Genomic DNA, 25,128 nt, shown 5'->3' on the forward strand with positions numbered 1-25,128 from the left:
ATACAGTGAATTATAAGTGAAATAATCTGTCTGTAAACAATTGTTGGAAAAATGACTTGTGTCATGCACAAAGTAGATGTCCTAACTGACTTGCCAAAACTATAGTTTGTTAACAAGAAATGTGTGGAGTGGTTGAAAAACGAGTTTTAATGACTCCAACCTAAGTGTATGTAAACTTCCGACTTCAACTGTAGCTCCATTAGCTTCTCCTGGTCGGTGGTGTCACCGTTAGACAGGGAGTCGCACAGCTCCTTGGCCTGCACTGGACTCGTTTTAATGTGGATATAGATACTTTTGTACCTGTTTCCTCCAGCATCTTCACAAGGTCCTTTGCTGTTGTTCTGGGATTGATTTGCACTTTTCGTACCAAAGTACGTTCATCTCTAGGAGACAGAATGCGTCTCCTTCCTGAGCGGTATGACAGCTGCGTGGTTCCATGGTGTTTATACTTGCGTACTATTGTTTGTACAGATGAAAGTGGTACCTTCAGGTGTTTGGAAATTGCTCCCAAGGATGAACCAGACTTGTGGAGGTCTACAATTCTTTTTCTGAGGTCTTGGCTGATTTCTTTTGATTTTCCCATGATGTCAAGCAAAGAGGCACTGAGTTTGAAGGTAGGCCTTGAAATACATCCATAGGTACACCTCCAATTGACTCAAACGATGTCAATTAGCCTATCAGAAGCTTCTAAAGCCATGACATCATTTTCTGGAATTTTCCAAGCTGTTTAACGGCGCAGTCAACTTAGTGTATGTAAACTTCTGACCCACTGGAATTGTGATACAGTGAATTATAAGTGAAATAATCTGTCTGTAAACAATTGTTGGAAAAATGACTTGTGTCATGCACAAAGTAGATGTCCTAACTGACTTGCCAAAACTATAGTTTGTTAACAAGAAATGTGTGGAGTGGTTGAAAAACGAGTTTTAATGACTCCATCCTAAGTGTATGTAAACTTCCGACTTCAACTGTAGCTCCATTAGCTTCTCCTGGTCGGTGGTGTCACCGTTAGACAGGGAGTCGCACAGCTCCTTGGCCTGCACTGCCTTGTAGATGAAGAGGAGGGCGGCTGCCTTCACAGAGCACCCCGCCTGAGCTGCAGATCGATAGCTCTTCTCATAGAGATCTTCTCCATTTCAGCCATTTTATATTTATGATGTACTAAAAGTGCCTTGCCAAAAATTGATGTAAAAACATCCACAGCGGCTGATTCTCTTGATCTCTTCTTACTGCAGCTCTCTGCCCAACTTATTGTAGAATCATTAACCTGTATTTTTTACTTGACAATTGTTTATGGTGTTATCCTTAAGATCTGGAAAGCAGCACATGTCCTCCTCTACACAAAGCAGGATATCCTTTTGAGTTTAGATAACTACCGTCCAATTTCCAAGTTATCTTGCCTTTCCAAAGTTTTGCGTAGATCATAAAAAACTATTGTACTGCCTTATTTCTAGACCTTTCCAAGGCCTTCGACATGGTTGACCATTACGTTCTCATTCAAAGGCTGACTGAAATAGACCTGGATCAGGCTTCTTGCAAGTGGTTTGAGAATTATCTGTCAGATAGGACACAATGCGTGATTTCTAAGTGTATCAAGTCTAGTTTCCTGGATATTACGAAAGGTGTACCGCAGGGGTCGATATTGGGACCTGTTCTCTTTACTATTCATATAAATAATATTGGTCTATCTGTTAAAAAAAAACATATTAATCTGTATGTATGCCATTGCCCCAACTGTTGACCAGGCTATATTGGAGCTGCAATCTGACCTTGTTGCCTTACAGAATGTCACGGATTCTGCCGAGGCTGCTCCTCCTCCTTGCTCGGGCAGGCTTCGGCGTTCGTCGTCCACGGAGTACTAGCTACTGCCGTTCGATGTTATCGGTGTTTGTTTAGTTTTGTCTGTATTGTTTACACCTGTTCGTCATTATGTTAATTGTTTCCCTTATAATTACCCTGTCTCTCATCTGTACTTTGTGTGTGATTGTTTTCCCCTTCACGGTTGTCTATTTTGTGAGCGGGTTATTGCCTCCCTGCGTGGAGTTATTTTCTGTGTCCTTTTGGATCCTTTTCGTATTAAAAGTACGTATCCGAGAGTTCTGTGTCCTGCGCCTGACTTCGTTTACCGCATCTCACAGACAGTCGTGACAGAATCACACACCTTACCATGGAGTCAGCAGGAGCGACGGCACCGACTGGATCACTCGAGGAGCGCGTCCTACAACAGGCAGCTATGCTCCAAAATCTTGGTGCCGCTATGGATAACGTTATGAACACTTTGGGACGATGGGAGAGAGGAGGTTTGCCCACACCTCCTCCAACGATACCACCACCATCGGCTACTCCTATCGTCTCACATCCGGAGTCCAGTGGGATTCGGCTCTCGCTCCCGAGGGCTTATGATGGCACCGCAGCCGGGTGTCAGGGTTTCCTGCTCCAGGTGGAACTTTACCTGGCAACCATTCACCCGGCACCCTCGGGATACAAGAGCGTGTCCGCCCTCATCTCCTGTCTGTCCGGCAAAGCACTGGAGTGGGCCAATGCCGAGTGGGGAGGGATAGACGCCGCTACTGTGAACTATGCAGAGTTCACCTGCCGCTTCAGGGCAGTGTTCGATCATCCCCCGGAGGGGAAGGCGGCGGGTGAGCGTCTATTCCACCTCAGACAGAGGAGGAGGAGCACGCAGGAATTCGCACTGGACTTCCGGACTCTGGCTGCCAATTCGGGATGGAATGAGAGGGCCCTCATCGACCACTACAGATGCAGCCTGAGGGGACACCAACCTAAGCTTCGATCAGCTGGTGGACATGTCGATTCGCTTGGATACCCTGTTGGCTACCCGCGGACGTCCAGCGCTGGGGCCGTCCATTCCATCCCCCAGCACCTCCGAGCTGAGCCCTATGGATCTCGGGGGTGCTGGTAGTAGGGAGGCCAGGAAGCAGGCTGTCCCCTGCACCAACTGTGGCCGCCGAGGACACACGGCGGTTCGGTGCTGGGGAGGGTCTCCTCGGATTCGAGGCAGCAGGCAGCGCACTGATGAGTCATTCCTGGTGAGTAAGGTCCCAACTCACCCAGAGCTCTCTGCTGTTCATATGTGTATCCAAGTGATGTTTCCAGAAGTTTCTTCTTACTCCCAGCATAAGGCGCTAGTCGATTCAGGCGCAGCTGGGAATTTTATCGATCGCCATTTCTCATATAGGTTAGGGATCCCTATATTACCAGTCGATGTGCCCTTCCCTATCCATGCCCTAGATAGCCGGCCTTTGGAGTCGGGATTGATTAGGGAGGTCACAGCGCCACTGAAGATGAAAACGCAGAAGGGTCATGAGGAGACTATACAGTTGTATTTAATTGACTCTCCAGCGTTTCCAGTGGTGTTGGGACTTCCCTGGTTAATATCTCATGACCCCAACATTTCATGGCAACAGAGGGCTCTCAAGGGATGGTCTGATCAGTGTGTGGGGCGGTGTGTAGGTGTTTCCATAGGGGCAACGACGGTGGAGAGTCCGAACCAAATGCCCACAATGCACATTCCTCCTGAGTATGCCGATTTGGCAAGCGCCTTCTGTAAGAAGAAGGCGATTCAATTACCACCTCATCGACAGGGGGATTGTGCGATAGACCTCCAGGTTGGCGCGGCGCTCCCTCGCAGCCATGTGTATCCTCTGTCTCAGGAGGAGACGGCTGCTATGGAGACATACGTCGCCGAATCCTTGAGACAGGGATACATACGGCCTTCCACTTCTCCTGCGTCCTCAAGTTTCTTTTTTGTAAAGAAGAAGGATGGGGGTTTACGCCCGTGTATTGATTACCGTGGTCTCAATCAGATCACTATTAAATACAGCTATCCTCTCCCTCTGATTGCTAGTATGATGGAGTCATTACACGGGGCGCGCTTCTTCACAAAATTGGATCTCAGGAGCGCTTACAACCTGGTGCGCATTCGGGAGGGAGATGAGTGGAAAACAGCCTTCAGTACCACCTCGGGTCACTATGAGTACCTCGTCATGCCACACGGTCTAATGAATGCTCCTTCAGTCTTCCAATCATTTGTAGACGGGATTTTCCAGGATTTGCATGGACAGGGGGTAGTGGTGTATATTGATGACATTCTGATATACTCCGCTACACGTACCGAGCATGTGTCCCTGGTACGTCGGGTGCTGGGTAGACTGTTGGAGCATGATCTGTATGTGAAGGCAGAGAAATGTCTGTTTTTCCAGGAGTCCATCTCCTTCCTGGGACATCGGTTGTCTGCGTCAGGGGTGGAGATGGAGATTGACCGCGTTTCAGCCGTGCGTATTTGGCAGACTCCAACTACAGTAAAGGAGGTGCAGCGGTTTTGGGGTTTTGCCAATTACTACCGGAGGTTTATCCGGGGTTTTGGACAGGTAGCGGCTCCCATTACCTCCCTGCTAAAGGGGGGCCCGGTGCGTTTGCAGTGGTCGGCTGAGGCGGACAGGGCTTTTAGTCATTTGAAGGACCTGTTCACCTCAGCTCCGGTGCTGGCACATCCGGATCCCTCTTTGGCGTTCCAAGTCGAGGTGGATGCGTCCGAGGCGGGGATCGGTGCTATACTGTCTCAGCGCTCGGGCACGCCTCCAAAACTCTGCCCCTGTGCTTTCTATTCTAAGAAGCTCAGTCCGGCAGAGCGCAATTATGACGTGGGGGACAGGAAGCTGCTAGCTGTGGTCCAGGCCCTGAAGGTGTGGAGACATTGGCTTGAGGGGGCTAACCACCCTTTTCTCATTCTGACTGACCATCGTAACCTGGAGTACATCCGGGCAGCGAAGAGACTGAACCCTCGTCAGGCTAGGTGGGCCATGTTTCTGGCCCGGTTTGTCTTTAAGATCACGTATATCCCCGGGTCACAGAACATTAAGGCAGACGCCCTGTCCCAACGATATGACACAGAGGAGAGGTCCATTGAGCCCACTCCCATACTACCGGAGTCTTGTCTCGTGGCACCGGTGGTGTGGGAGGTCGACACGGAAATCGAGCGGGCGTTACGTACCGACCCTTCTCCCCCAGAGTGTCCAGAGGGACGGATGTACGTGCCGCTCGAGGTCCGTGACCGACTGATTTATTGGGCTCACACGTCACCCTCCTCTGGTCATCCTGGTATTGGTCGGACGGTGCACTGTCTTAGCGGGAAGTACTGGTGGCCCACCTTAGCTAAGGACGTGAGAGTTTACGTTTCTTCCTGCTCGGTGTGTGCCCAGTGTAAGGCGCCTAGACACCTGCCCAGGGGGAAGTAACAACCTCTCCCCGTTCCACAACGGCCGTGGTCTCACCTGTTGGTGGATTTTGTCACGGACCTTCCCCCCTCCCAGGGGAATACCACGATCTTGGTCGTTGTGGATCGGTTTTCTAAGGCCTGCCGTCTCATCCCTATGCCAGGTCTTCCTACAGCCCAAACGGCCGAAGCCCTGTTTACTCACGTTTTCCGGCACTACGGGGTGCCTGAGGATATAGTGTCTGATCGGTGTCCCCAGTTCACCTCTAGAGTGTGGAGGGCGTTTATGGAACGTTTGGGGGTCTCGATCAGCCTTACCTCGGGTTTTCACCCTGAGAGTAATGGGCAGGTGGAGAGAGTAAACCAAGATGTGGGTAGGTTTCTGAGGTCCTACTGCCAGGACCGGCAGGAGGAGTGGTCGGGGTATATTCCCTGGGCAGAGATAGCCCAAAACTCACTCCGTCACTCCTACACTAATCTCACTCCTTTCCAGTGTGTGTTGGGCTATCAGCCGGTTCTGGCACCCTGGCATCAGAGCCAGATTGAGGCTCCTGCTGTGGATGAATGGTTTCGGTGCTCGGAGGAGACATGGAACGCTGCGCACGTCCATCTGCAGCGGGCCATCAGACGGCAAAAGGATCGCCACCGCAGTGAGGGTCCGGTTTATGCACCGGGAGATCGGGTCTGGCTATCGACCAGATTCCTGCCCCTTCACCTGCCCTGCCGGAAGCTGGGCCGGCGGTTTGTGGGGCCATTTAAAGTCCTGAGGAGATTGAACGAGGTATGTTATAGGTTACAGCTGCCTGTTAATTATCGCATTAACCCCTCGTTCCATGTGTCTCTCCTCAGGCCGGTAGTAGCTGGTCCACTCCAGGAGAATGAGGTACGAGAGGCCCCTCTAGACATCGAAGGGGCTCCGGCATACTCAGTCCGTTCCATCGTGGAGTCGAGACGTCGGATGGGGGGTCTGCAGTATCTCGTGGAGTGGGAGGGGTACGGTCCGGAGGAACGGTGCTGGGTCCCTAGGAGGGACATCCTAGATCCCTCCCTGTTGACAGAGTTCCACCAGAGTCACCCAACTCGCCCTGCTCCGCGTCCTCCTGGCCGTCCCTGAGGCCGGGGTCGGCGCACGGCTGGTGCCGCGCGTCAAGGGGGGGTACTGTCACGGATTCTGCCGAAGCTGCTCCTCCTCCTTGCTCGGGCAGGCTTCGGCATTCGTCGTCCCCGGAGTACTAGCTACTGCCGTTCGATGTTATCGGTGTTTGTTTAGTTTTGTCTGTATTGTTTACACCTGTTCGTCATTATGTTAATTGTTTCCCTTATAATTACCCCTGTCTCTCATCTGTACTTTGTGTGTGATTGTTTTCCCCTTCACGGTTGTCTATTTTGTGAGCGGGTTATTTCCTCCCTGCGTGGAGTTATTTTCTGTGTCCTTTTGGATCCTTTTCGTATTAAAAGTACGTATCCGAGAGTTCTGTGTCCTGCGCCTGACTTCGTTTACCGCATCTCACAGACAGTCGTGACACAGAAAGCACAGGTGACAGTTTTAATACTCACCACTGCATCCTGTATCAAAAGGTTGTCTGGTCTTCATTAAAGTAGATCACTTCATTATTCCCTTTCTGTTGACAACGCTCTACTACACAAGCTTCTGACTAACTTCACTGTTAAAATATAAAAACATGAGATACCAAACCCGTTCAGTACATTAGTCGACAAGCTTTGTTAGGCTTGCGCTGCTTCTTCTCCCGCTTGGTCAGTACATTAGTCAACATCGTTTGGACTGGGTGGACGGAAGCGGGTGGAATTACCGGGTTGGGAAGGCTAGCTACTCCACGCGCTACTAATAACTCGACGGAGACGTCGGGTGAGACATGGGGTAACGATAGCTGGAAGCCAGGTAAGCAGCAACAGAAAGCTTTATTTACCAGGGGAGTGAGAGATAAAGAAAGTCTATACTTTCAGGGGAATGAAAGTCGTGCTAGCAGGGATGATAGCTAATTAGGTAATTAGCTGGCTATCACCACCTGAGTCATGATAGCTAGCTGAGCACGTGTTAATGCCAAGTGCTGACTCGGTATGCAAACCAAGTAACCAAGTGGAAATCTGCTCTAGCGGGATACTGAAGCAGTGGAGCTAGCGAGCTAACAACACTAATTGCGTGCAGGCTAGGCTAAATGTACTGTAGTTAGCTTGTTAGCAGCGCTATTTGTTGTCAGCTAACTGAGGTAACTTCATTCGGTAAAGTGAAGCCGAATTCCTGAAAATAGAAAAGAATCCACTCAATGCCTCATGGTAGAGTGGTAACCCACACCGAATGGAGCAGTTAAGTTGAGAGCTATGTTTTCTGAAGAAAGCTGCTAAACTGGCTAGTAAACAAAATAGACACGTGTAAGAGGTAGTTCTTAGAATGAGGAAACCAGAGCATTGCGGGTTGCTATATAGACGCGCGGGGCATACACCCACAAAGCCTGTTAGGCGTGATTGTATAAGGCTTCAACCAATGACACGCTAGAGAGGGCATGTCCCATAGTGAGATGTCAAACCGAGTCGACTGAAAGAGAACGCATGTTACATCATTAGCATGTCACGAAGAACACCAGGGCATAGTTTGCGCACGGCAACCTTCAGAGAATGTGTGTGCAAAACCTGGTTTACTAAATAGACAGCCATATTAAGGTAGAGTGATGAATCTAATTGGTGCAATATCATCTGATGCTATTAACTGATGCAACAACTGGTGATTTCCTGTATGAACCTGCTGTGCTTGATTAAACCTTGCTAGTGACTGTGGCAACTGGAGGAAGCTTGTGGTTGACTGAAATCAAATCAAATCAAATCAAATGTTATTTGTCACATACACGTGTTTAGCAGATGTTATAGCAGGTGTAGCGAAATGCTTGTGCTTCTAGCCCCGAAGGTGCAGTAATATCTAACAAGTAATATCAAACAATTTCACAACATATACCCAAAACACACAAAACTAGTAAGGAATGGGATTTAAGAATATATACATATATGGACAAGCAATGACAGAGCGGCATGGACTAAGATACAGTAGAATGTTATAGAATAGAATGCAGTATGTACAGTGACGGAAAAAAGTATTTGATCCCCTGCTGATTTTGTACGTTTGCCCACTGACAAAGACATGATCAGTCTATAATTTTAATGGTAGGTTTATTTGAACAGTGAGAGAGAATAACAACAAAGAAAATCCAGAAAAACGCATGTCAAAAATGTTATAATTTGATTTGCATTTTAATGAGGGAAATAAGTATTTGACCCCTCTGCAAAACATGACTTAGTACTTGGTGGCAAAACCCTTGTTGGCAATCACAGAGGTCAGACGTTTCTTGTAGTTGGCCACCAGGTTTGCACACATCTCAGGAGGGATTTTGTCCCACTCCTCTTTGCAGATCTTCTCCAAGTCATTAAGGTTGAGGCTGACGTTTGGCAACTCGAACCTTCAGCTCCCTCCACAGATTTTCTATGGGATTAAGGTCTGGAGACTGGCTAGGCCACTCCAGGACCTTAATGTGCTTCTTCTTGAGCCACTCCTTTGTTGCCTTGGCCATGTGTTTTGGGTCATTGTCATGCTGGAATACCCATCCACGACCCATTAGCAGAAAAACGGCCCCAAAGCATAATGTTTCCACCTCCATGTTTGACGGTGGGGATGGTGTTCTTGGGGTCATAGGCAGCATTCCTCCTCCTCCAAACACGGCGAGTTGAGTTGATGCCAAAGAGCTCGATTTTGGTCTCATCTGACCACAACACTTTCACCCAGTTCTCCTCTGAATCATTCAAATGTTCATTGGCAAACTTCAGACGGGCCTGTATATGTGCTTTCTTGAGCAGGGGGACCTTGCGGGCACTGCAGGATTTCAGTCCTTCACGGCGTAGTGTGTTACCAATTGTTTTCTTGGTGACTATGGTCCCAGCTGCCTTGAGATCATTGACAAGATCCTCCCGTGTAGTTCTGGGCTGATTCCTCACCGTTCTCATGATCATTGCAACTCCACGAGGTGAGATCTTACATGGAGCCCCAGGCCGAGGGAGATTGACAGTTCTTTTGTGTTTCTTCCATTTGCGAATAATCGCACCAACTGTTGTCGCCTTCTCACCAAGCTGCTTGGCGATGGTCTTGTAGCCCATTCAAGCCTTGTGTAGGTCTACAATCTTGTCCCTGACATCCTTGGAGAGCTCTTTGGTCTTGGCCATGGTGGAGAGTTTGGAATCTGATTGATTGATTGCTTCTGTGGACAGGTGTCTTTTATACAGGTAACAAGCTGAGATTAGGAGCACTCCCTTTAAGAGTGTGCTCCTAATCTCAGCTCGTTACCTGTATAAAAGACACCTGGGAGCCAGAAATCTTTCTGATTGAGAGGGGGTCAAATACTTATTTCCCTCATTAAAATGCAAATCAATTTATAACATTTTTGACATGCGTTTTTCAAGATTTTTTTGTTGTTATTCTGTCTCTCACTGTTCAAATAAACCTACCATTAAAATTATAGACTGATCATTTCTTTGTCAGTGGGCAAACGTACAAAATCAGCAGGGGATCAAATTCTTTTTTCCCTCACTGTACATATGAGATGAGCAGTCCAAGATATGTAAACATTATTAAAGTGTCCTTAAAGTGGCCAGTGATTTCAATAGGCAGCAGCCTCTAATGTGCTAGTGATGGCTAGTTAATAGTCTGATGGCCTTGAGATAGAAGCTGTTTTTCATTCTCTCGGTCCCAGCTTTGATGCACCTGTACTGACCTCGCCTTCTGGATGATAGCGGGGTGAACAGGCAGTGGCTCGGGTGGTTGATGTCCTTGATGATCTTTTTGGCCTTCCTTTGACATCGGGTGCTGTATGTGTCTTGGAGGGCGGGTAGTTTGCCCCCAGTAATGCGTTCGGCAGACCGCACCACCCTCTGGAGAGCCCTGCGGTTGTGGGCGGTGCAGTTGCCGTACCAGGCGGTGATACAGCCCGACAGGATGCTCTCAATTGTGCATCTGTAAAAGTTTGTGAGGGTTTTAGGTGCTAAGCCAAATTTCTTCAGCCTCCTGAGGTTGAAAAGGCTCTGTTGTGCCTTCTTCACCACACTGTCTGTGTGGGTGGACCATTTCAGTTTGTCGGTGATGTGTACGCCAAGGAACCTGAAGCTTTTCACCTTCTCCACTGCGGTCCCGTCAATGTGGATAGGGGGGTGCACCCTCTGCTGTTTCCTGAAGTCCACAATCATCTCCTTTGTTTTGTTGATGTTGAGTGAGAGGTTATTTTCCTGGCACCACACTCCCAGAGCCCTCACCTCCTCCCTGTAGGCGGTCTCGTCATTGTTGGTAATCAAGCCTACTACTGTTGTGTCGTCTGCAAACTTGATGATTGAGTTGGTGGCATGCTTGGCCACGCAGTCATGGGTGAACAGGGAGTACAGGAGGGGGCTGAGCACGCACCCTTGTGGGGCCCCAGTGTTGAGGATCAGCGAAGTGGAGATGTTGTTTCCTACCTTCACCACCTGGGGGCGGCCCGAATGATGAGGAGGAGGAGGAGTCTACTAGGAGTATGCTGATGTACTTCAGCTACACTACTCGTGGTCCTGTGTGGCTCAGTTGGTATAGAGTAGATCATGGAGCAATGGGTTGTGGGTCAGAAGTAGTGTTCTCTGTAGTGAACAGGGTGAAGCCATTTTGGATGTAGTCTAAGGCCATCTGGACAGGATGGGGGGGAAAGCACGTGTCTCATTGATCTGAGTTAGAGTCGGTCTCTTCCTTCCCACATGATTACTATCCTGCAATAACTTGGTTATCAGACCATGCTGGTTCATTTAACCAGCATTGAACACACACACACACACACACACACACACACACACACACACACACACACACACACAGTCTTGTACAGCTAACCTTGTGGAGACACACAATTCAGTCCCATTCAAAATCCTAATTTCCCTAACCCCTAACACTAACCCTAAACCTAACCCTTACCCGTACTCTTACCCTAACCCTAACCCAAAAACCTAACCCTAACCCGTATCGAAAATTCTAACCCTAACACTCATTCTAACCTTAAACCTATACCCCCTAGAAATAGCATTTGACCTTGTGGGGACCAACAAAATGTCCCCAGTTGGTCAAACTTTTGTTTGTTTACTATTCTTGTGTGGACACACAAACACACAAACACACACACACACACACACAGTGCTCAAACCCTCCCTCAACTCTCTTCCTCCCCATGGGTAGTAGGGTCAGATGCTGTCACCCGTGGAGTGATGGTAGTCATACAGTAAGTCTCTCAGCAAACACAGCTTTATTGACCAAGGGATCCAGATCCTCCCCTGCCTCCCTTCCCTCTCCTGCCTCCCCCACTATTGGAAACGAGAAGGATGGATGGAGAAAAATAAGGAGTGAATCTGTGTAAATGAGTCAGAGGGTTGTTGTATAACTCCAGCCTCTGATTCCCTCCTGAGCCCATATCTTCAATTTATTGTTGTGTGTGTGTGTATACGTGTGTGTATGTGTGCGTGCATTTATGTGTGTGCGTGTGTATTGTGTAGGTAGAGGAGGACATTATCAGTGTGATATGCAGCAGCTGTTTGGGATCAGAGTTCTCCCACTGAGAGACAAAGGACGCTGATTGGTGCAGATTCTGTCTGGGGCTGATTGGTGCCAGTCTGGGGCAGATTTTCAGCCTACATTTACCAGGACCACAGGTGCTTAATTGAACAGATACTGACCACTCAGGCTCTGTGGCTGCACACTTAACCACTAGTTTTGGTCTTTGTAAGGAACCTGACACTTCTCTTCTTGGCACTCAGCATTAAATGTCCTTCACCGTCATTCTGATTCCCATGTAAAATAGACTTTTGAGTGACAGAAACATCACCCATAGTATTGTATAATATATATTTTTAATGTCTAACTACCAGGAAGTCTGAAAAGGTGCTAATAGGCTGAGTGGGCAGGGAGCTCACCTTGACTGGTGGTTCTTTGAAAACACCTACAGTGGGTAGAACAAGTATTTGATACACTGCCAATTTTGCAGGTTGTCCTACTTACAAAGAATGTAGAGGTCTGTAATTTTTATCATAGGTACACTTCAACTGTGAGAGACGGAATCTAAAACAAAAATCTAGAAAATCACATTGTATGATTTTTAAGTAATTAATTTGCATTTTATTGCATGACATAAGTCTTTGATACATCAGAAAAGCAGAACTTAATATTTGGTACAGAAACCTTTGTTTGCAATTACAGAGATCATACGTTTCCTGTAGGTTTTGAACAGGTTTGCACACACTGCAGCAGGGATTTTGGCCCACTCCTCCATACAGACCTTCTCCAGATCCTTCAGGTTTCGGGGCTGTCGCTGGGCAATCCGGACTTTCAGCTCCCTCCAAAGATTTTCTATTGGATTCAGGTCTGGAGACTGGCTAGGCCACTCCAGGACCTTGAGATGCTTCTTACGGAGCCACTCCTTAGTTGCCCTGGCTGTGTGTTTCGGGTCGTTGTCATGCTGGAAGACCCAGCCACGACCCATCTTCAATGCTCTTACTGAGGGAAGGAGGTTGTTGGCCAAGATCTCGCGATACATGGCCCCATCCATCCTCCCCTCAATACGGTGCAGTTGTTCTGTCCCCTTTGCAGAAAAGCATCCCCAAAGAATGATGTTTCCACCTCCATGCTTCACGGTTGGGATGGTGTTCTTGGGGTTGTACTCATCCTTCTTCTTCCTCCAAACACGGCGAGTGGAGTTTAGACCAAAAAGCTCTATTTTTGTCTCATTAGACCACATGACCTTCTCCCATTCTTCCTCTGGATCATCCAGATGGTCATTGGCAAACTTCAGACGGGCCTCGACATGCGCTGGCTTGAGCAGGGGGACCTTGCGTGTGCTGCAGGATTTTAATCCATGACGGCGTAGTGTGTTACTAATAGTTTTATTTGAGACTGTGGTCCCAGCTCTCTTCGTGGTCCTCTGTAGCTCAATTGGTAGAGCATGGCGCTTGTAACGCCAGGGTAGTGGGTTCGATCCCCGGGACCACCCATACGTAAAAATGTATGCGCACATGACTGTAAGTCGCTTTGGATAAAAGCGTCTGCTAAATGGCATATTATTATTCAGGTCATTGACCAGGTCCTGCCGTGTAGTTCTGGTCTGATCCCTCACCTTCCTCATGATCATTGATGCCCCACGAGGTGAGATCTTGCATGGAGCCCCAGACTGAGGGTGATTGACCGTCATCTTGAACTTCTTCCATTTTCTAATAATTGCGCCAACAGTTGTTGCCTTCTCACCAAGCTGCTTGCCTATTGTCCTGTAGCCCATCCCAGCCTTGTGCAGGTCTACAATTTTATCCCTGATGTCCTTACACAGCTCTCTGGTCTTGGCCATTGTGGAGAGGTTGGAGTCTGTTTGATTGAGTGTGTGGACAGGTATCTTTTATACAGGTAACGAGTTCAAACAGGTGCAGTTAATACAGGTAATGAGTGGAGAACAGGAGGGCTTCTTAAAGAAAAACTAACAGGTCTGTGAGAGCCGGAATTCTTACTGGTTGGCAGGTGATCAAATACCCAAATGGAATTGTCAGCACTGTTTATCAAGCTAGCTAGTTATTCTTGGACAATTTCAGTTGAAATTAGACATGGTTAGGTCTGGGTACAGTATATATACACACACTGAACAAAAATAGAAATGCAACATGCAACAATTTCAAAGATTTTACTGAGTTACAGTTCATACCAGAGCTACCTACTTCTGCTGATAACTGGTGTACTTTTACTACCGGGAGGTAAGCTAGGAAACCCTATACCCTACACAATACACCCTTACCACCAGAGCATACCTACTACTGCTAATGACTGGTATACTGTTACTACTTGGAGGTAAGCACCCTATACCCTACACCCTATTCACTACACCCTATACCCTACACAGAAAATGTGTGGGCAGAACTGAAAAAGTGTGCGAGCAAGGAGGTGTAGTGTATTAAGAATTATGACTTTGCTAATGTTTTCAAGTGGAACCTGAGAGGATGTTTATTTAGTTTCAGAGGGAGTTGTTTTAGGGTGACACCCCATAGAACAGACAGGGGAGTGTGTGTTGTAGACAGGGGATTGGACAGTAGAGGGAGCCACCCATATTTTGGGGAATATTATAAGTACTGGGTTTGAACAAAGAACATTAGAGCAGACATATTCTTTTGGGACTCTGCTCTCCGGATGCTCTAGACATCTGTAAACTTATGCTGAAATCTTGTGATATGAATAAAACTTATGATCAAAGTTCAGTATAAGTGGACTCCTTTGTTTAACAGCATAATTAGCAACATTGACTCGACACTACAGAGGCCTACAAACCAGACTCAGTTACACCAGCTCTGTCAGGAGGAATGGGCCAAAATTCACCCAACTTATTGTGGGAAGCTTGTGGACGGCTACCCGAAACGTTTGACCCAAGTTAAACAATTTAAAGGCAATGCTACCAAATACTAATTGAGTGTATGTAAACTTCTGACCCACTGGGAATGTGATGAAAGAAAGAAAAGCTGAAATAAATAATTATCTCTACTATTATTCTGACATTTCACATTCTTAAAATAAAGTGGTGATCCTAACTGACCTAAGACAGGGAATTTTTACTAGGATTAAATGTCAGGAATTGTGAAAAACTGAGTTTAAATGTATTTGGCTAAGGTGTATGTAAACTTCTGACTTCAACTGTATAACAAACATCCAGAAAACCCTGATGAAGGCTTAGAGCTGAAAATGCAATGGTTTTATAATAAAGAAACATTTTTATTACCTTCCACAAAGCTCTGACGAAGGCCAAGAGGCCGAACAGGAAGCTTGAATAGGAAAAGTGATATGAGTAAGAAGGAATAACATTATTCACCTGCAATAAGACCATTCAGATGGGCCAGGGCTTTTCCTTGAAGGAATAACATTATTCACCTGCAATAAGATCATTCAGATGGGCCAGGGCTTTTCCTTGAAGGAATAACATTATTCACCTGCAATAAGATCATTCAGATGGGCCAGGGCTTTTCCTTGAAGGAATAACATTATTCACCTGCAATAAGATCATTCAGATGGGCCAGGGCTTTTCCTTGAAGGAATAACATTATTCACCTGCAATAAGATCATTCAGATGGGCCAGGGCTTTTCCTTGAAGGAATAACATTATTCACCTACAACAAGATCATTCAGATGGGCCAGGGCTTTTCCTTGAAGGAATACCATTATTCACCTACAATAAGATCATTCAGATGGGCCAGGGCTTTTCCTTGAAGGAATAACATTATTCACCTGCAATAAGATCATTCAGATGGGCCAGGGCTTTTCCTTGAAGGAATAACATTATTCACCTGCAATAAGATCATTCAGATGGGCCAGGGCTTTTCCTTGAAGGAATAACATTATTCACCTGCAATAAGATCATTCAGATGGGCCAGGGCTTTTCCTTGAAGGAATAACATTATTCACCTACAACAAGATCATTCAGATGGGCCAGGGCTTTTCCTTGAAGGAATACCATTATTCACCTACAATAAGATCATTCAGATGGGCCAGGGCTTTTCCTTGAAGGAATAACATTATTCACCTGCAATAAGATCATTCAGATGGGCCAGGGCTTTTCCTTGAAGGAATAACATTATTCACCTGCAATAAGATCATTCAGATGGGCTAGGGCTTTTCCTTGAAGGAATAACATTATTCACCTGCAATAAGATCATTCAGATGGACCAGGGCTTTTCCTTGAAGGAATAACATTATTCACCTACAATAAGATCATTCAGGTGGGACAGGGCTTTTTTGAATATTAACTTCCATTGCCCTCCAAGAGTGCCTGAATTTACTTATCACTTCAGTGTATATACACACACCAAGAAAAGAGGGTTCCTCCAGGGCTCTATGGGATGGGTGATGGTTCTATGTGGAACCATAATGACTCAAAGAACCCTATGAGCCCTTCACTGTTTCTTTGCAGTTCACAAAAGGGATCTTTGTTCTTCACTGAGTGAGTGTGTCATTCCAGTTCATCTGATCTGTTGTGTTATGCCATTACTGTAAGGACAGACGCTGGGAGACGAGAAGCAAGTACAGGGAGTGAACACGTATTGAAAAAACAGACAGGAACAAAACACCGACAGCGTCTGGACAACGGAAAACAAAACAACATTAATGCAGACACGGGGACCAAACTGAGGAACAGACAGATATAGGGGAGGTAACCAAGCAGTGATGAGTTCAGGTGATTCCAATGAAGCGCTGATGCGCGTAATGATGGTGACAAGTGTGCGTAATGATGGGCAGCCTGGCGCCGTCGAGCGCCAGGCAGGGGGAGCGGGAGCAAGCGTGACAATTACATGTTATATGACCATGGCCAGTGATGGTGTCTTGTGAAAGCATCACGTATGGCCTTGTGTCTATTGAGAACTGACGTCAAAATCATTGGTTCTCAATGATGTCTTCAGGGTAGTTACGGGGAAATTAAGCTTCCTGAAGTATTGAGGCTTTCCATCCAAATAGGTTCATTACTCAGCGCTTCATTATCCGTTCACAATGCACATTAGTGGCATCTGCTGGTAAGCAACAAATAGCATTTAAAAAAACATTTTTAGTCATTTAGCAGACGCTCTTATCCAGAGCGACTTACAGTTAGTGAGTGCATACATTTTTCATACTTCCCCCCCGTGAGAATCGAACCCGCAACCCTGGCGTTGCAAGCGCCATGCACTACCAACTGAGCTACAGCCCTTCTGTGATTATTAGATCAGTTTTTTTGCCTCTACTGATTTGATCAAAACTCGGTGGCGCAGCAGTAAGTCTTTGTCTTTAGGAACCTAAGTATGTTGGATTGCCAGGTTCACATCTTACATCATGCTTCCCTTTGTTTCCTTCAACTTTACTATTGTTCTAAAACAGAACCTATGGCATTATTTAGGATAGTTACCTACTCTACCTGCTAAGCTACCAGTCAGGTGTAATTACCAGTGGCGGCTGGTGAAAAATATTCTCGGTGGGGCTGTGCCATACTTTTTTTTTCCTGTAACCATCGCGATATATTTTAACACAAACTGCAGGACAGCAGTGCTCAGTGAAACATTCAGTAATTATTTAATGCCAATATTAAAAAGTTGAGGCATTCTTACACAAAAACATATTACACAAACCCAAGCCTTTCATTTGCATTTAAAGTGAACTTTTCACCATTGGTAGTAAACAGGCAACGCAACAGGCATGCTGTCAGAACAGAGTGGAAAGTGGACAATAACATGAAATTATTATAAAGTTTATAGGAAATCTTACACTGTATAAAAGGATGTATAATATAGAAATGGATATCAAGTGGATGAACTCAAACCTTTGACTGGAAGAATAGCATACAGTATTTTATGATCATACTAAATGTGACTAATTGTTAATGTGCTCCAGAACTGCAACAATTAATTGATACAAACAACATATATACAGTAATATTAGCAAAGACACTATTAAGACTTTCTAGAGTACCATATATAACTGGATTTTTTATGCTAAGGTCAACTATATACAAAGAAACATGCGGCCAGAGCTGCTCTGTGTGTGTGTGTCTGTCATCTTATTTGTACAGGAATTTTGCCCGTCTGTCCTTCTGAGTGGCAAACCTCTCAATGACCCTTTGATTAAAGTCAGGAATGTCCCTGACAAGTTTCTTCTCCATGGAGAGCATGGCCAGAGCGTTCAGGCGATCCTGTGTCATGCTGTTTCTCAGGAAGGTCTTGATCCTTTTCAGTGTAGAGAAGCACCTTTCTGACTCAGCAGTTGTCATGGGTGTGGTGATGAGGATCTTGAGGAGGCTGGCAGTCTCTGTGAAAGTGCTCTGAAGGTTGTTCTCCATGAAGAACTGGTACAGGGGCACTGCACCACTACAAGCCTTGAACTCACTGTTCTCATAGATGAGGGACAGTTCGGTTTTGAGCTTGGCCTTGTTCAACATGGGGTACGCCTCCACGGTTGTTTCAAGCGCTGTATCGGGGAACTTCACACTGTGTTGTGGGAACAACTCTCCGTGCAATAGTGTTGCGCTGATGAGGTGCTGGGTGAAGGAGAACCTCTCTTTGGCATGACTCAGGATGGTATCACATACCTGTAAAAGATACATCATCAGCTTTAATTTGCAATTAAGCTATTTTGATGCAAGTGATCCTGACTGACACATGCCTATGTCCAACTCAAGTATATGATTACCAAGGTGCTGATTGTTCAGGGTTTTGGCTACATACTACCAGGCCTGAAAATAGTTCTAGGGGGAAACACTGACAATTACATCACAACTTACCTCTATAGCCAACCTCTGTTGTTCTCCTGGTCCCAGCATCCTCCGTCGCTTGATGGGCTGTTGCTGCTCGTCAGATGCGCTGTCCCCACACAAAGAGGGAATTGAGGCCCTGGGTCCAAAAAATAAAGTTTAATTTGATAACTTGCAATCAGACTTCTTAACTCACTGTAATTCCCCCTCAACACACAACCAGTGACTTTTATATATATATATATATATATATATATATATATATATATATATATATATATATATATATATATATAGACAGACAGACAGACAGACAGATAGTGTGTATATACACACAAACTATGTCTAGTAACTGCTTTTAACCTGTGATGTACATAATTAACTGATGTTATTACGTTTTAAAGCCTTTTTCTATTACATTTGTGAGAGGGATGCAACATCATTTTGTTCTGCTGTGCACTTAGCAATAAAGTTAATCTTCAATAACAACTAGGCCTCTTCTAGAAATTGACCTGGTGGACACCTGAATAATTATTACAAACTGTGTAGTACTTTCCTGCATTATTATCAACGTCTGATTGTGTCTTCTCTTTCCTTTTAAAATACTAAAACAAATATAATTGTGACGGCTCTATGATAATCACTCACTTTGATGACCAGACACATTTAGGCTTTTAAACTGTTGTAAGTGAACTATTCATCTTTCTAACAACATCTTTATCAGCCAATAGTAAATATAGTTATTTACCTGATTGTTAGCATGCTGTCTGTGAACCTCTGGACAAGTGCTTTAATGAAGACAGGGTCGATGTTCCTCTTCTGCAGCTGGCTGAAAAGCATGTCCACATTTGGCATGATCTTGTGGAACAGTGCCAGGAAAAAACAGAAAGCCTCGTCTTCGAGCATCCTCACAAAGCCCCCCGCCTCTCTGACAGTCGGGGCATCAAAGTTCCCAGAGTCTCTGATGGTCTGGAAACACGTTAGGAGGTCATCCCTGTACTCGTACACAGTGTTTACAGCGCGACTGTGGAAGTTCCACCGTGTTGTAGAGGCTCTGGGGAGTCTATGCGCAACCACTTCGTCAAGCACGGTGGTTCGCTTGGGAGACCTGGAGAAGAAAGCAGAAAATCCTGCAAGGTCGGAAAAGAAAGTGCCGATCCTGGGGATGCGTGAAGTAGCCTGCTGCATGATGAGGTTCAGCTGATGTGCATAGCAGTGGACGTAGTGCGCATTTTCGTACACATCCACTATTTTACGCTGCACTCCGCCGGTGGCTCCACTCATCACACTTGCTCCGTCGTAAGCCTGGGCAATAAGTTTGGCCTTTTGTCCATGTGAGAGTATGGTGCTGAGCCTCTCCAGCAGCGCTGTAGCGATGGTGTCGGCGGTTGCGTTCTCGATCAAAATGAACTCGAAAAAACGCTCTTGGACGTTACTTTTAGCATCGATGTAGCGTATCACAAGCACCAACTGGCAGTGGGTGGAAACGTCAGTCGTCTCGTCAGCTTGAATGGCGATAAAATCAGCACTCTTTACTTCCTCCAGGATGTAATCCTTAAGCACTGACAGCATACAGTCCAACAGCTCGTTCTGTATCGTCTTTGACGTGCCCTTAAAAACGGTAGCTGTCTTCAGGTGCTCCTCCAGCACACTGTCGAGGGAGGCAACAAAATCCACTAAGCCCCGGAAAATGCCGGGGTTGTCCGAGGAGTCAGTCTCCTCGTGCCCACGCAAGGCCAACTCAAAAGCCCCACAGAACTTCACACAATCGATAATTTTGGATAGAATGTGCCTGTTTTTATCCACCTCCTCATTGTGTTTCCTCACCGCAATCCTGTGGCCGTCATCCAGCTGCGTAGCAATGTTCACCCTTCCTAATACAGCTAGCTTTACAGAGTTGTCCATGTGTGCCCTGGTGTTCTCATGTTTCTTTACCTTCTCTGACAGGTGCTTCATATCCCTCACTCCGGTACCTGTCCATGCTGAATCTGACCCCGTCGTTTTAAAAAGCAAGCACGGAAAGCAAAATAAAGCATTAGCATCAGTGCACCCAGCTAGCCAAGCCTTCCTGGTGTACCAGCTACGGGAGAAGCCGCGCATATACTGCTTCCCTTTCTCGCTAGCCTGCTGTCTGATTGAGAGGTCAGGTTGATCTGGGCCCAGCTCTTTCACCCGAACTTTCTCTGACAAAGTTCTCCTCTCAAACGGATCTTGGAGGAGAGATTTCACCGAGTTAGGGTTGGGTCTTGGAGGAGTAACGTTTGCGCTCGCCATTGTCGTCTAGTAAAAATGGCGCCACTGGAGCCCGGTCCTTATTTTATCAGGGGCGAGCTTGGGGCGATAAAATAATCGCCCTCCTTGGATTCGAATTAAAATCGCTGATTAGCTACATTTTATGTCATACATTCATATCTTAAATTAGCAATTGGCTTAACTGCTACGTAGACCCGCCTCCTCGGGGCACTTTCTGTATCGCCCAGAGCTGACGAGGCGTTTGACAGGCAGAGGAAAGGTTGCGAATATGATTTTCTATCATATCTTACACATATTACTGTGTGCATTCCATATTTCAAACACACAAATATTGACATACTGATGTTTTTATTATTATTATTATTTTTTTAATTTATTTTTTATTTTATTTTTTTAAATAATTGTATTTAAGGGGGCGGCGCCCTAGCGCCCTCTATCGGCCAGCCGCCACTGGTAATTACATGTACAAAATCCTAACTAGTTGTATAAGTACGATAACCAGTAAAGGTCGTGTTTGAAAGCAGCTTCATAAAAGAAAGCACCGGAACCACGGCGAAATCAGTGGGATCTCGCATTTTGCAACACATGGTTTAAAAAAGCACATGCTCAAACGAAGCTTCACACATCATTGATGATGTAATTCTGATAAAATGATACATGCATCGGCACGCTGCTTCGAAGTTAGATGCTTCGCAATTTCGACGCATGCCTCGGAGCTCCAGTATCAAACGTAATATCACTGCTTCAGGGACCCTCAGCTGTTCCAGCGCTAGCACACCTGATTCTACTTGTCAGTTAAAACATTAATAACACCTATGGAATATTAACAACACAATATTGCTAACCTTGTATTATTCTTCAAAATATTATTTGTAGAACCTTTGAGATTGAGAAAAGTTATTTATAGAACCATTAAAAAGGGTTCCATACTGCACCAAAAAGTGTTGTAACCATAGCAGAACCCTTTTTGGTGCTATATATAATATTTTTTAATAGTTCTTTATATAACCTTAGGAAAGGGTTCTATATAGCACCAGAAAGGGCAGGGTGGACTGTGAGCTAAAAGGGCAGGGTGGACTGTGGGCTAAAAGGGAAGGGTGGACTGTGGGCTAAAAGGGAAGGGTGGACTGTGGGCTAAAAGGGCAGGGTGGACTGTGGGCCAAAAGGGCAGGGTGGACTGTGGGCTAAAAGGGCAGGGTGGACTGTGGGCTAAAAGGGCAGTGTGGACTGTGGGCTAAAAGGGCAGGGTGGACTGTGGGCTAAAAGGGCAGGGTGGACTGTGGGCCAAAAGGGCAGGGTGGACTGTGGGCCAAAAGGGCAGGGTGGACTGTGGGCCAAAAGGGCAGATTATTGCCCGCTGTCCTACAAGTCACAAGGCATCCAAATGATACTAACTCATACACTCTTAAAAAAAAAGGTATTATCTAGAACCTAAAAGGGTTATTCGGCTGTCCCCATAGGATAATCCTTTGAAGAACCGTTTTTGGTTCCAGGTAGAACATTTTTGAGTTACATGTAGAACCCTTTACACAGAGGGTTCTACATGGAACCCAAAATAGTTCTACCTGGAACCAAAAAGGGTTCTCCTATGGGGACACCCGAAGAACCCTGTTGGAACCCTTTTTTCTAAGAGTGTAGAGAGAGACTGTCCTCCTAGCACAACAACAGAGAGAGACTGTCCTCCTAGCACAACAACAGAGAGAGACTGTCCTCCTAGAGGCGATGTAAACATATGTTTCCCATGCCAATAAAGCCCCTTGAATTGAATTGAGAGAGAGTGTGAGAGGCAGAGAGAGACAGAGGGAGAGAGAGAGAGAGAGAGAGAGAGTCAGTCCATGGTAACAGACAGGGTTCAGTCCAGTTAATCATTAGTAATGATATCGAGATAGAAGTTCACCCTGGCAACCAGAGGGCATTACACACACACACAATGATTTGACATCAGAAACACAAACAGGTCCTGTAGAATTCATTAGTATCAAATCAAACAAACATAATCCCTGCTACGCCAACACAAGCCCAGGTTTCTAGATGAGATAAGACCCCACGGTACTGGGACAGATAAGGAAGCATCCCTGCTGTACCTTGGTGCGTGTGTGAGGGCAGTAACATTCTCTCTTTCTCTCTTTCTCTCTCTCTCTCTCTCTCTCTCTCTCTCTCTCTCTCTCTCTCTCTCTCTCTCTCTCTCTCTCTCTCTCTCTCTCTCTCTCTCTCTCTCTCTCTCTCTCTCTCTCTCTCTCTCTCTCTCTCTCTCTCTCTCTCTCTCTCCAATTTAAGGGCTTTATTGGCATGGGAAACGTATGTTAACATTGCCAAAGCAAGTGAAGTAGATAATAAACAAAAGTGAAATAAACTATAAATATTAACAGTAAACATTACACTCAGAAGTTACAAAAGAATAAAGACATTTCAAATGTCATATTATGTATATATACAGTGTTGTAACAATGTGCAAATAGTTAAAGTACAAATGGGAAAATAAATAAACAAAAATATGGGTTGTATTTACAATGGTGTTTGTTCTTCACTGGTTGCCCTTTTCTTGTGGCAACCATATATTATCTAAAGAGAGTGCATTATAGCCATAATTATAGCTCCTCTCTCTCTCTCCCTCCTCCTCTCTCAGATATGCACGGGACATTCATGGTGTTGCTTCCTGTCAGTATGATCATAATGGTCGTCGGGGGAGTGATGGGGTTCATCGGCCTGCTGGCTAGAGCATACCTACTACTGCTGATGACTGGTGTACTGTTACTACTGGGAGGTAAGCACCCTATACCCTACACCCTATACCCTACACAATACACCCTATACCCTACACAATACACCCTTACCACCAGAGCATACCTACTACTGCTGATAACTGGTGTACTGTTACTACTGTGAGGTAAGCACCCTATACCCTACACCCTATACCCTATACCCTACACCCTATACCCTATACCCTACACCCTATACCCTACACAATACACCCTTACCACCAGAGCATACCTACTACTGCTGATAACTGGTGTACTGTTACTACTTGGAGGTAAGCACCCTATACCCTACACCCTATTCACTACACACTATACAAGCCCCACCACCAAACCACAACAGTTTATCTACTGTACCTATCACTTTCCACTCTCATTTATACTCAAAGTACACTGAACAAAAAAAATTAAACAACATGCAACAATTTAAAATATTTTACTGAGTTACAGTTCATATAGGGAAATCAGTCAATTGAAATAAATTCATTAGGCCCTAATCTATGGATTTCACATGACTGGGAATACAGTTATGCATATGTTGGTCACAGACACCTTAAAAAATAAAGGTAGGGGTGTGGATCGGAAAACCAGTCAGTATCTGGTGTGACCACCATTTGCCTTATGCAGCACGACACATCTCCTTCGCATAGAGTTGATCAGGCTGTTGATTGTGGCCTGTGGAATGTTTTCCCACTCCTCTTCAATGGCTGTGCGAAGTTGCTGGATATTTGCGGGAAGTGGAACACGCTGTCGTACCAGTCGATCCAGGGCATCCCAAACATGCACAATGGGTGACATGTCTGGTGAGTATGCAGGCCATGGAAGAACTCTGACATTTTCAGCTTCCAGGAATTGTGTACAGATCCTTGCGACATTATCATGCTGAAACATGAGGGCAGCAGATGAATGGCACGACAATGGGTCTCAGGATCTCGTCACGGTATCACAGTATGGCCATTGATAAAATACAATTGTTTTTGTTGTCTGTAGCTTATGTCTGCCCTTACCATAACCCCACCGCCACCATGGGACACTCTGTTCACAACGTTGACATCAGCAAACCACTCGCCCACACAATGCCATACACAGGGTCTGCGGTTGTGAGGCCGGAACATTTCTGGGATCTTTTATTTCAGCTCATGAAACATGGAACCAACACTTTACATGTTGTGTTTATATTGTTGTTCAGTGTAGTTTAGGGGCTGTTTATACAGAAAATGGGTATAAGACCTGTATAAACTATTTATAATGATATGACAATATTTTAGGTTGACTATAATTCTATTACACAATTTCTGATACATCACGTCTTACTATTATTTTCCTGCATAGTAAAATCAGGATTATGCTTCTACTGCCATTCATTCCATTTAGACTGGTTTGGATTTCTCCCTGACCAAGATGGCTGCCATTTTCTCCCCATTCTGGAACTTTGAGGGTTTATGACATAGCCCCTCTAGTAATTTAATAGGATCTCTATGGGCACACCTCGTCATCAGGCCTGTTGACGAGAGCTGGTCTGACACTGGAGCTGCAGAGCGGACCACATTTCTTTTCTTTTCAGTAATCAAGGCCATACGCAAGC

At 45.7% G+C, this 25,128-nt stretch overlaps 1 protein-coding gene across 1 annotated transcript in view; it reads left to right on the plus strand.

Annotated features, from left to right (window-relative positions):
* Positions 1-25,128, plus strand: part of tmem114 (transmembrane protein 114) — a gene marked incomplete at both ends in the record, with an annotated part of 55,286 nt that overhangs the window by 25,936 nt on the left and 4,222 nt on the right. Inside the window, one exon of the mRNA XM_084200142.1 lies at positions 23,414-23,551. Within this exon, the coding sequence (XP_084056268.1) occupies positions 23,414-23,551 (138 nt within the window). The remainder of the gene's footprint in view (positions 1-23,413; positions 23,552-25,128) is intronic.

Source organism: Coregonus lavaretus (assembly GCF_964263955.1).
Source record: "Coregonus lavaretus genome assembly, contig: HAP1_SCAFFOLD_291, whole genome shotgun sequence".
Lineage (NCBI taxonomy): Eukaryota > Metazoa > Chordata > Actinopteri > Salmoniformes > Salmonidae > Coregonus > Coregonus lavaretus.